Consider the following 13,041-nt stretch of genomic DNA (forward strand, 5'->3'; position numbering starts at 1 on the left):
CAAGCGACATTAAAGATTTAGCACGCAGACAGAAGTGTGGTTAAGATCTTAAGCTGCCCTCACTTGCACTGCCAGACACATTTCCAGTCGTTGAGCATCAGCTCGTGAGCTCTGTCATCATTCAGCTGACTGTCCTCTTCCTCTATCAGCGTGTCACTGGTTGGAGGAGCCCACAGCTGCAAGCGCTCAGTCGCCGCCAAGATACGATTGCCTACATCACAAACAGATTTTAATAACATTGCATACATATACATTAAATGTTGCTATATACATAAAGGTTTGGGTGCGCTTGTCTTGTTTTATATTATAATCATCGTTATTACTATAAATATTTCCCTCGTTTTATAATAATAGGGACGTTATCAGAAAAATAAAATATAAAAATGGAGTAATTATTTTTATGGATACTCACTGCATTATGATGTCTTTTAACAAATAACCATTTACTACTTTAAAACTCACATTTTATTCTGTTTATTCAAACATAAATAATCCATAGTTTGCACTTGAAATATTATGCACTTAATCAGAAAGCCCAAACAGACTTGAAACAAAGGGAACTAATGAAATCACTTTCCTTTACAGACAAAGCGTATATTACAAACAAACCTTGCGGGTCCCAAGCCAGGTTGTAGGTTATAGCATTGAGAAAGAACTGACCGGTCTTCTGCCACTGGTAATTCAGTTGCTTTAAAAATGTAAAAGAATTAAATAAGTACTTTTACACTAAATCATAAAATTACATTGATAATAAAATTACCCTCAAGAATAATTCTTGGCAAAACGCGTCTGTATCATTACAGTGTTCTCAGGAAAATATCTATTTGGCCTATATTTGGGTAAATTACTAAAGGTGTTCAAATAGTAGCCATTATTATCGCTTTCTGAAAGAAGATCCGCTGTCCTCCAGTGAAAAAAACTCACCTTGTGACGTTTGTTTGGGTTGGAAGCTATCGGTTCGAAAATACAAACAGTATTTCCATAAGATGCAGCAATCTAAAAAAAAAAAAAAAAAAATATTATTTACAAATTAGTCAGATTATCATAATAATAAAGAGCAGTTCCACCATTAGCAAAGGGATAACCAAACACAAAACCGTCATCTATCCACGAAGACATAGTAAATATGACCAAAGAAGTCAAAATGTAACCCTTCATTGGAGAATAGGAATAAAAATGGGGGAAATGTCCTTTTGAAATAAATGTCAGTCTAATAGCTCTAAATGTTCTCCTATAATGCGTGTTGATGTTAGAGAGGAGATCAGAGACCATTCCTTCATCAAGAACTGCTCCAGACCCTTTAGATTCCCAGCTGATGATGATGGTGCTACTTCTCTTCAGTTCACCTCACTCGTCTTCTACAAGCTAGGTTTTGTGCCCAGTGACCCATTTTTTAAGGTTCGTTTTTGGCTTATCGTCTGGTTGGAAGCTCCTAACATGGCCCATTCTAAGATTTCTAACAGAACCAGCCGCTCTTCTATTCTTTAGTTCCAGTCACGTCCGATAACTAAGCTGTTTGAGTTTTTTCTTTAAGGTTTTCTGACCCTCCTCTGAGGGTCTCTGGCCACTCGAACTTTCCTCCTCACAAGTGCATTACGACGATATAAACACGCATCCTCTTCCAGACACATTTGTAACGTTTTCTGTAAACTGGGAATTCTTAAGTATTGCCCTGATGGTAGAAATGGGATTTTTTTTTTTTTACCTTTTTAGAAAAACATTTCTTTAATAATTCGATTTTGAGCTGTTTCGGTGCAATGAAAGATGAGAAGGTTTCTTTTCACTAGGATGGATTTTGTTTCATATAGAATTCCACATTTGTTCAGTGTTTTGTATTAAAGGTCTGCTATAAGCATTAATGTAAATGTAAGAGGTGTGATACGGTCTTACCCGGCCGAGTTGCTGAGAACACTCCACACAGCCCACCTGGATGTTTCCATTCTGAGCTCCGGGGATAATTTGAACACACTCGAAATCACTTGCAAGGATCACGATATCACAGCCTGAGCCATAGGCCTGAGGAAACAGATATCACTACTTATTACCAATAATATAACACATTACAAAACAGATTTCTAAAAGCCGTGCATGCAATTAAACGTATGCATCTCCATTATTCTGTGAATTATTGACTACTCACTAACAGTTTAAGATTGATATATGACTATAAATGATGAATTATATAAACACTTATGCATGAAACGTACTGAGACAGACATCTATCTATAAGGTTCATATTTAAAATAATAATTTTATTCAGTAAGTGTTTACAAGATTGATGACATTTTTGGGGATAATTTCACATAAATCCTTTTTCTATTCAGCAAAAAATAATAGAAAAAAGGGTGGCGGATTCAATAAAATTATTAAACCGTTTTGAACGCTGATAATGTAAAATGTTTCTGTATTTCTTCAGCAAATAAACGTGAATCATTGAAGGTTTTCCAAAGTATTGTGTGATGCTAAAGATTTGAGCTTTGAATGCTCAAAACTCAGCTTTGCACTCATACAAAAAACGTAAAAATAATATATTACAATATTACTGATAATCATTTTACTATTACTAATTTGACTGTAATTTTGATCAAATTAATACAGGATCTCTTTAAAAAGCACCAACAAAGGAAGAAAAAAAAAAACCTCATCAACCCCAACCTTTTGAACACCTGACTGGGATTCAATAAAAAAACAGGGAACTGAATTTTCACTTCCATATTTTCTAGATTTTTATTATAATTATTAATATGTCCCTTTCTACGTTCGCTGTCAAATTTTAATGCTTCCGTATTGGCTCCGGTCCAAGTGTAACTGCTTTGGCAAGGTGGCAAATTCTAGCAATGTGTGTTATAATGGAAGTGACGATTCATAATGGGTCATATTTAGTGCATATGTGCATATTACATCGATGCTGTAATTATACCATTTAAGCGTTGTGTTGTGACAATTCGCAATGTTGTGGTAAAAACATAAAATTACAGAGTAACACAACAGCAAACGGAATGTAAAGCTCTACATAAAGCGGGGGAAGTAAACATCTACACAGAAGCACGCACACACACACACACACACGGTGTCGGACTCTAAACAGATGTGCCCATTTGATGAGCTAAATATGCTTACTGATGCATCCTGTTTTTTCTGGGTTACGATTCCTCCTGGCACTGATCTACTGCACATGCTCAGTCCGGCGTTTTTAGTCATGTTTCGAACGGCACAATACTACTCATAATGGTACTGTAGAAGCCGTTCATAAAATATATGAACGATCAGCAACCTTTGGGACATACTTCTTATAACAATGTCTCTAAACGTACTCTGTTACACCATCACACTTAATAAAAGTCCAAACAATATTTCATATGACATTAATTAGGAGATGACGTTTAGAGAGCTGAAACCTTTCGTTTGCATGCAAGTTCAAGATCATTTCATAGACTTCACAAAGAACGCATTCTATGGAGAAATTATATTAGAGCAAACTTTTTATAAAAGAGGCCCCCGTTGATTATCTTGTTTATAGGCTGCAAAAAAGATGGACGACGTGTCTCTGCTTCCTTCCGCTACAGAGAATCGAAGCCAAATCATCTATATGGCTGCTGCCATCTTGAGTAAATGACATCAGTCTGCGCAGCAGAGATTAGTTCGGAGCCCGAGTCTGCGTTGTATTATCATTAGATGGAGGCGCTTCATCAAACTCCCACAGACCCGATCAACCTCAACGACAAGTCCCGTTTTCATAGCATCGAAGTACTGGCTAAAATCAAACTTGCTTACCACCAAAACGAACAATTAAACGCATATTAGCGTCAAAACAACTACCAGAAATGACTATAAGCATATTTTCGGAAAATTGTATTGTCAAGTCCCATTCGTTTACATGGAAAGGGCGGGGTTTACGAGCTGTACTGCAGACGGCCACTAGGGGGCGATCAAACAGCCAGGACGTGTGAGACGCACCCGACCTCGTCACTTTCTTCTCATTTGTTTAATTGATCTTCCTACCATATAAGTATGAGGAGAACTGTTGATCTGCCACTAGTGAGTTTTTCATGCCAAGAGCTCTACTGATGTGATCGCATAATGTTAATGACCAAACGTATCGTTATAAAAAGTTCACAGTATTGCTGCAGATGAAATATAAATGTGTATAACATTACCTAAATATTAGTATTAATCACGCAAACCACTTTCTCTAAATTTCTCTTGTATATGCTTCACATTGAACAATGCTTATTTTATATGCTGTATACTTCAGCACTGATGATGTGGTGCATTGTAAACATCCACACACACACACACACACACACACACACACACACAGGTTGTCATAAGTCATTAATCAGTCCAGACTGAAGAGGCAAACGCTGCACCTGTTGTTCAGAGCAGTATGTGTGTGTGTGTGTGTGTGTGTGTGTGTGTGTGTGTGTGTGTGTGTGTGTGTGTTCTTATCCTCTCTATGACTTATTAATGGGAAGAGAGCACAGAGGCACTGAAAGCAAACAAGCTCAAAATGACACTCATTCCCATTATAGACTCTACTGGGCAAACACAAACATTAATACGAGGTGTGCATTTACAAAACACAGACAAATTATAACGCTATATGAATGCATAAGCCAAATTAGATTTTGATATTACCAGTTTTCTACATTGGGCATCTTAACCAATATTGTTACAGCTGTCTGGATTAGGGTAGTTAGGATTTTGTTCTGTTCTTGTTAAAATGGTCCAAGTAGTTAATATCAATATTTACCAAAACATTTATTTTATACCATAAATGGATGGATTCCAAATTTTTATTAGAATTGAAAAATTACTATAAACAATTGTTTGATTAAAAGTAAACTCAACAGAGTAAGCCAGATTTTCTTTAGGTTTTATTTTTCCCCTAATTCTGTTTTTTTTTTCATTTTTCAATTTTAATTAAGGTGCGTTTTGTGTTAATTAAAACATAAAAAATATATTTATATTTAAATAATATTAATAGTCAATGTAGCCTGATTCTTTTAACATATTTCATTAATAGTAGTACCATCACTTTGAAACATTAATTTTACTAGAAAATGTTATTGTTTGTCCGTTATAATTAGTTTCTTCAAGTTAAACAGAAGTTCTGGCGGTTTAATCAGGTTTGCCATGCATGCTTGAGAATGTTAATGACAGCAGCAAATCAATCTTGAGATCTAACTCTTCCCTTTTATTGGACATATCACATAAAATGTGTCACACAACACACATCTTCATTTTACCTGATCATCCAGAGTAGATGTAAGCTCAATATTATTAATTAATAATTTTTTAAATAAATATCAATATCTTTTTATTGCCTTGCATAAACTGAACAATGAAACCAACATATATACATACATATATATATATCTCTCTCTATATCTCTCTCTTATATATATATATATATATATATATATATATATATATATATATATATATATATTGCATAAATATATATATATATATATATATATGTGAACAATGAAACAAATATATATATATATATATATATATATATATATATATATATATATATATATATATATATATATATATATATATATATATATATATATATATATATATATATATATATATATATCTATATATATATATATATATATATATATATAAAGCCAGATCTGTGATTAAAAATGTATTAAATCTCACTCCATCTGAAAAAAGGTGATAGGGATTTATTTTTAAAGTCACAGCACCGCTTTTACTGACAAGTTGCGCATTAATATAGCATGCGATGTGTCACGCAGCCCTAATAGACATTAATGCTACAATGTTCTTCTGCAGGACGCACACAATTATGTTTATTAACCACTACAATGCCAGCATTAACCTAGAATCAATTCAATTTAATTCAGTTGCAATTAACAAAAAAATAGCTAAACTCGATTCAGATTCAACTCAGTTGAAATTCACCATACAAGTCTATTTTATTCTATATATTATATGCTAAATAACCTGTATGGCTAAAACACAAACATGTTTACCTGTATCGTGTCAGACAATGTGTGTGTGTGTGTGTGTGTGTGTTCGGTGCAGTAGATTCATTCATGTCCCTCTGCACCGCAAGACTGAACACGACTAGAGCAAGACATCATTCATCAATCTCAGAGAACATGATCCTCTGGGAGAAGACAAGTCGAATCATCCTGCCCGATTCGGCTCTGCGTGCCTGTCAGCGTTCGTGATCCGACATGTGTGTCGTGATTGTAATAGCCTTCAGAGATCAAGACTAGTCCCGCCGAACGGTTTAAGCTCATAAAGAGCTATTCCACAGTACGTTGAGCAGCTATCGACGATCATTACCTGCGCTGTTTAAATACTAAAAGACCTTCATTTGTAAAGTATCGGCTTTAGTACACCCTATACTGAGCTCAGATAGCTGCTCTGTCTCCGAACAAGAGCAGATAAACTAACACTGATGGGACGGCTTTATTTTCTGGTTAAGCTCTACAAACAAAATTCATGTTGGTACAATTTGGTTTACAATAGGAGGTGCTTTATGGTGGTGCCTTTATGTGTCTTCCCAGGATCTTTTACACAGGCAGGTTTGGTTATTTTTTTTATCATATATTTTTTTCAATCATTATTATTACACACTAAAATGTAATGCTTAAGACAGCAAAATAAAATGACTTTTATTTGATAAAAATAAATAAATATGTATATATAAAAGATATATATAAAATTGTCCCATTTCATATTATATATATATATATATATATATATATATATATATATATATATATATATATATATATCTATCTATATATATATATATATATATATATATATATATATATATATATATATATATATATATATATATATATATATATATATCTATATATATATATATATATATATATATATATATATATATATATATATATATATATATATATATATATATATATATATATATATATATATATATATATATCTCTCTAAATATATATATGCACTGCACTGCACTAATATATTGCTTTCCCAACGAATAAAAACTACAAAGCTCTGATCGTAAAACTAAGCGTTTAAATATCATCTTACCAAGACACGCTGTATTTTCGGGATATCTAGAGTGTATATATTGAGTATATATATTTTACGCAATTAGTCTGCTACCGCTATGAACGGCTTAAAAAAAAAACCTGACGTGTATTTTCAGGGGTAACGTGAAGGCGAGTCGTTGATAGAATTTTCATTTTGGAAAAACATTCCTTCAGCAAGCCACTGAAAAGCGCTCGTACGTCAATCACCAAGCTGCTTGCCTGAAGAACCCGGAAACGCGGCTGCTTATTATGCCACGCGTCACAACTTCGTGTTTACTAGCAGGCACGAGCTACATTTTTGCCCGTTACATATTCCAAGCGTCTCTGAATGTTGCGGCTCTAGATGAAATCGTATTAGGGTGAGGTTACGGCGCCTAAATAAAACCCAAAGGAGTTGAAATCCTCCGGTGCCGCGATCCGCCCTGCACTCCCGCCGGGGGCCCGGTGATGAGGCGTCCGCGGGACTGAAAGTGTGTGTCAGCCTCGAGGAACGGCGTGACCGTAACACGTTCAGACACGCTGTTCTGGGGCGGATTTTTATGCCGTGTCCAATGACGGCAAGCGTTCCCTTACTGACGCGCTACAACCCACCACTCCACGAGCCCAAAAAAACACAGCATTCCTCCGAGAGATGAATGAAAGGATCAACTAAACGTGTTCCTGCTTCGGCAGTCTGTGTGCGGGTTTGCTGTATCGTGTGAAACTGTCACGTGGACGTGGTGAGCAGGAAGCAAAGAAAGCGAAAGGCTTGACACCAGAAAAAAATAGAAGAAAAAAAAAAGTGACAGTTCTCGCAAACCCGAAGTCTTCTTCTGAAGCCTGAAGTTGACGATAAAATGTTTTTAAAATCTTTTAGTTTGGGTAAATATTGGCACGATGATGAATTAATGACAATTTATTGCATATGCATATACGTATACGGGAATAATTCATATTATTTCATGTTTTTTTGCTCACTGTTTATCTGATAAAACACGCTAAAAACTTTTTAAGTAGCCGATCCTTTTAAACAACAACAACAACTAGGGTTTTGCTTTCTCTTTTTAAATCTGAAGCAATTCGACAACGAGCAGCCGTTTGCTTTTAGTTAGCTTGAGCTCTCCCTCTTGCTTTGAAATAGCAATAATAAAAAAAAAGAACCGTGCGCATCTAACTTTCACTTTTACATTAGCCGCGATTCAAAATCAATTGCTTGAATCAAATTCAGCCAACAACAAAATGCGACATAGAGAACAGAAATTAAGTGTTTTATGATATTATGACGTACTAACAATACGTTCCCAGGTTTGACATGCTGTCTTAAAGTGACCGTTGCGAGATTTAAATCTGTGTTTTTCTCCTCTACCCTTGGACTGTACACCTTTCGCTTAGCTTGCATTATTAGACCAAGGCAATGGAAGACTGACCGACTGATCACGAGCTTACATCCGCAATAAAGGAAGATTTCACTTCTGCTGTTGGCTATAAATACAACATGCTATGTGAATAAACTTTGAGTCTGGTTTTAACTGCACTTATGTGTGTGTGTGTGTGTGTGTGTGTGTGTGTGTGTGTGTGTGTGTGTGTGTGTGATTGTTGACTCCCGGGTACCCGTTTCCTCCGCTGCCCAGCCCAAGCTTGCAACACATCTTCGACTCAGATCTTGAAGACAAAATTATTTAATGTAATATAATGATATAAAATATCTTACACAAAGTTTAAATAGGTCTGCAAATATTTCAACAGGCGCTTAAAAATATATAACCAAACTAAATTATTTTCATTATTATCGATTTTCACGTACCACTGGAAAAATGCTGAAATGCAGCTTTTCTGTCGCATAAATACATGATTTCTATTAGCATATTTTAATATTTTAAAAAAGTGCATAATTACTGCATATTTTATGGCATCTTTCAACAAATCTTTGCAATCTCGGTGAGTACATTTCATTTATTTATTTTTATAATAGTTTTAAATTGATAGTTTGATACGATACGCTCATTGGGAGCATGTTTTTATATTGTACTTCAATTTAAAAAAAATACCGACCTGTATTAACATCTGTATTTATTTCTGTAATTACATCTCTAATTACACTGTTGACCCTTAAACATAACCCGATCGCCAAACCACCCTTATCTTTACCTGTATCCCACATCAAGAGCAATACAACTCCAGTTTCCAATTCCAAATACAGTTTCCAATACAATACAAACACGTTTTAAATAACACATAATATACAAATTTCTTACGTGCAATAATATCGCGCTGGACAGCAAGCGACTTTCTTAAAAATCAAAAAGGCTGGCGACGACGAGAATTCAGCAGCACCTGCCCGCGCGTTCCCGAAACACAACTCTTGCGCAAGCCAACGACAATCATTTCCAAAGAGAAACCGATACCGTCAGTGCTGACCTAATCATGCGAAAGCACGTGTCTGGACTTTCTGATAGAGGACCTGTGTTAAACCAGAGAAATTACACAGACTGCATCAGTTCTGGTTTCTGCTCCGTGGAAGCCTTCGCTACGGCTGTCAGACGAATCGAAGCGGCTTCCCTCGAAAAGCGCGGCTCGATTCTTTCTGAAAAGCTCGATTCTCTACCCAACGTCATCTGACAGAGGATATTTATGAGCAGCCAAAAATATTCCAGCGCTGATCACCGCGCGCCCTCCAAGACGGGCTCAATCAGATAGAAATGGCGAAGGAGGAATGCTGCCAAACGGCTTGCTGAATCACATTGCTGCTAGACATTCTGTATGTTTTATAGTTACATAAATGCCAAAAAAAAAACGGCTGGGTGCCGGTCGCCCTAATGGTCTTTTTAGCATCATACTGTAGATATAAACATGCATGCATATTATTTTGCATTCATTATACCTTTAAGAAACGCTATTTGATGTAGGCCTGCTTGCAAACGGAGGTTATGAATCAAACACGCTCAATGCAGGCCTATCTGGCAGCGCACTGTGATTGGGTCTGCACGATGACACTCTGGCCTGTCAACTGTACTCTGTGACGTCACTGTGTGCACAGCTGACGGGCTCCACATCTAGTGTCTCACAATAACCTACCAAGGCAACCACAGCAGGCTGCTGCATTTGGGGGCATCACGATGCATGCCATCTACGGTTTAGGTGCTAGTTGCAACCGATACCAACCTCTACGTATTATCACTACCGTCGTGACTGTAACCGGCTACAAACACGCATAGCATGTCACACAACAGCGCATGTTAGAGTTTGCACACCGCAGGGGTGTGTGTGTGTGTGTGTGTGTGTGTGTGTGCGCGCGTGCTACTGATCTGCAGGGACGCACACGCACCGCAGATAACCTTGAGGATGACAGATGGCACACTGAACCCATACACGCATCATGAGGATGATGATGGTGGTGGTGGTGGTGGTGGTGGTGATGATGATGATGATGATGATGCCCACGGGCTGCTGCACGCTCACGCGTCACGCTTGATCATCGATCACGCACAGGCGTAAAATAACGCGCCGCCGCGCAGGTTTATTTCTCACTCACCGTGAACGGGACGTCGTGGACGCTTCCCACGGAGTAGCAGCAGTCCCCCGGGTTAACAGCCCCCGTCAGCACCTGGTGCAGATGCATCTTTGTTGATCACGCCGATGTTGAATTATTTACAGCGAGGACGCTCGGTTTCTCTCCGGGAATCCCATCCGACAGCGTCCGGCCTGGCAGCCTCTCATCCGTCTCTTCAACGCCCGTGCGCTTAAACACACGCGGGCTCCGCTGAAATGCGCGTCCCGGTGTCCGATTTCCCGCACGGAATGGTTAAAATCGCTCGTGTCGAGTCGCTGTCAACATTAACGAGCGGATTATACGATTCTCCTCCCGCTGCTGCTGCTGAGACTGGAGCGCGCGGCACGATCACCGCAGCGGCGCTCGTGCGCTCAATGCGCGTGACCGAGGGACAGCGACGATGTAGAGCGACACCAACTAGATTCTGCAAAGCTTTCTATAGCCTACGTGAATTATGAATAAACCGGGTGCCAAGCAAGATTCTCCTAATATAAAAAGTTTTAACAAAGTTAAAATAAATACATAAGTACGTGTTTCTTGGTTTTAAAAGGTCAACTAAAGAAAATAATAATATTGTATTTATTTAATATTTCCTAAATTATACATATACATGAATGTAGTAAGCCCAACTGTGTAGTATTTATTATTATTATTAGTAGTAGTTTTATTGTTTTGTTTTATTATTGCAGTGTACTCATAGGAAATATGTATGCCCAAACTACTATATGTAATCATTAAATACATTTTTAAATATATAAATGAATCGTTAAATAAGTACAATTATTTTATTCCTTCGTCTATGTTATGCAGTTATTCATTAGTTTTATGCATATGGACAACCATAACCCTGAAAAAGAAATGTGAACCAAATAAATAAACAATTTTATATGCATTTATTGATGTATTTCAGTATATATATAATTATGCATTTAACTATATATTTATATTTATCAACATTTGCGTAATTGTAAAGTATGTATTAAATTTAAGTATGTAGGTCCTTTATAGGAAAAAAAAGCTTCATAAGCATGTTGTGTTTATGTGCGTTTATTATTTCACGAACGTGATCCAGATTAGGAAGACGGACCAAATAAGATCTAAAAACGCTTTCATTTTAGTATTTATAAATCATTTACACATCAACGTTTATGTTTAAACGCATTACATTGATACGACTGCGGGCGAAACACAAACGCTTTGTTTTATGGCATCCTCGTTATTGCAAGATTGGGCTTGATAGCTCCTTCTAGGGCTTTTACATCTAGGGCCTTTAAAGCGCTTCCATGTTTCCGTAGCGCGTGCACGAGCGTGACGCGACTGCTGCACGCGGTCATTGATCGGTGAGCGAGGGTGAGGGAAGAGAAATGCGGGGGTGTTCGGTGTGTCCCGTTCAACGGATATCACGCACAGCTCAGGTAAACAATAAAGACGCCGAGTTATCGGGTGTGATTTTACACCGTCCTGAAGGAATAGACGCCATATTCACGCTCAGCGCCACAAATGATCCCGACCAGGGAATCCCAACACCCCTGCACGCCTCGGTTTGGTGTGTTCTGAAAACACATTTCATGACATTAATAACATTACATGACATTCATAATGTTAGGTGACATTTGCATCATTGACAGTCATGGCACGGCTTTAATAACGCCATAAAACAATGTGATAAATTACATTCACAAATAATTAAATGGCGAACATAATATTGTATAACGCTGTATAAAAACTAACAGTCATGGCATCACACTCTTAACATTAAACTGTTTACCTACTGCATAACATTCAAAACATGATAATGCATGGCATATATACATGACACATATATACATCTCAAATGTATCAAATTAACATAATGTTTTAATAGCCTATTAAATAAAATGTATTAATGATAGGCTATTAAATGTAATTTAAAAAACATGGCTTTCACAACATCACATGACCCTTGTGACATTACTTGGCATGAGAAAACAACATAAAACACGATAAAACATTAACAGTAAGTGACATTAATAATAATATTAATGTCATAATGCCACTATTATAGTTAGATATAATTATAATGCATCAAAAATAACATTACGTGGCATTTAGACAGTATATCACATACATTACATTGGCATTCATGGCATAATACTGATCAATCACATCTTATGACATTTAATATTCTCTGAATAATATTGCATGTTTTATTCTAATGATTTATAAAGTACCACGATAATTTATCTTAGATTATAGGCTACGTGCTTGAGAACTATAACAGATTTTTATGTCATGTTTAATGTTAAAGATGTTATTGCAACACTATGCAATGCAACACAGTGACTAAGCAACTTTTAACAGAAACCCAATGTGATCCATATGAACAGACAGCAAAGGGTACAGTGTGTCATAAACACACACACACACACACACACACACACACACACACACACA

General features: G+C 36.7%; 1 protein-coding gene across 5 annotated transcripts in view; it reads right to left on the minus strand.

The window, feature by feature from the left end:
• The window catches only part of dmxl2 (Dmx-like 2), a 44,018-nt gene extending 32,897 nt beyond the window's left edge, over positions 1–11,121 (minus strand). For 2 of the 5 annotated variants that reach the window (XM_043263962.1, XM_043263964.1), the window contains exons 1-5: positions 10,591–11,117; positions 1,891–2,016; positions 925–996; positions 610–688; positions 64–211 (exon numbers count right to left, since the gene is read on the minus strand). In XM_043263962.1, coding sequence (XP_043119897.1) covers positions 64–211; positions 610–688; positions 925–996; positions 1,891–2,016; positions 10,591–10,677 — 512 coding nt within the window. In that variant the 5' untranslated portion in view covers positions 10,678–11,117. Of the gene's footprint in view, positions 1–63; positions 212–609; positions 689–924; positions 997–1,890; positions 2,017–10,590 lie in introns of all 5 variants that reach the window. The other 3 variants (XM_043263961.1, XM_043263960.1, XM_043263965.1) reach the window with 3 other exon arrangements.
• Between the last annotated feature and the right edge of the window lie 1,920 nt (positions 11,122–13,041).

This window comes from Puntigrus tetrazona, chromosome 18 (genome assembly GCF_018831695.1).
Source record: "Puntigrus tetrazona isolate hp1 chromosome 18, ASM1883169v1, whole genome shotgun sequence".
NCBI classification, from domain to species: domain Eukaryota; kingdom Metazoa; phylum Chordata; class Actinopteri; order Cypriniformes; family Cyprinidae; genus Puntigrus; species Puntigrus tetrazona.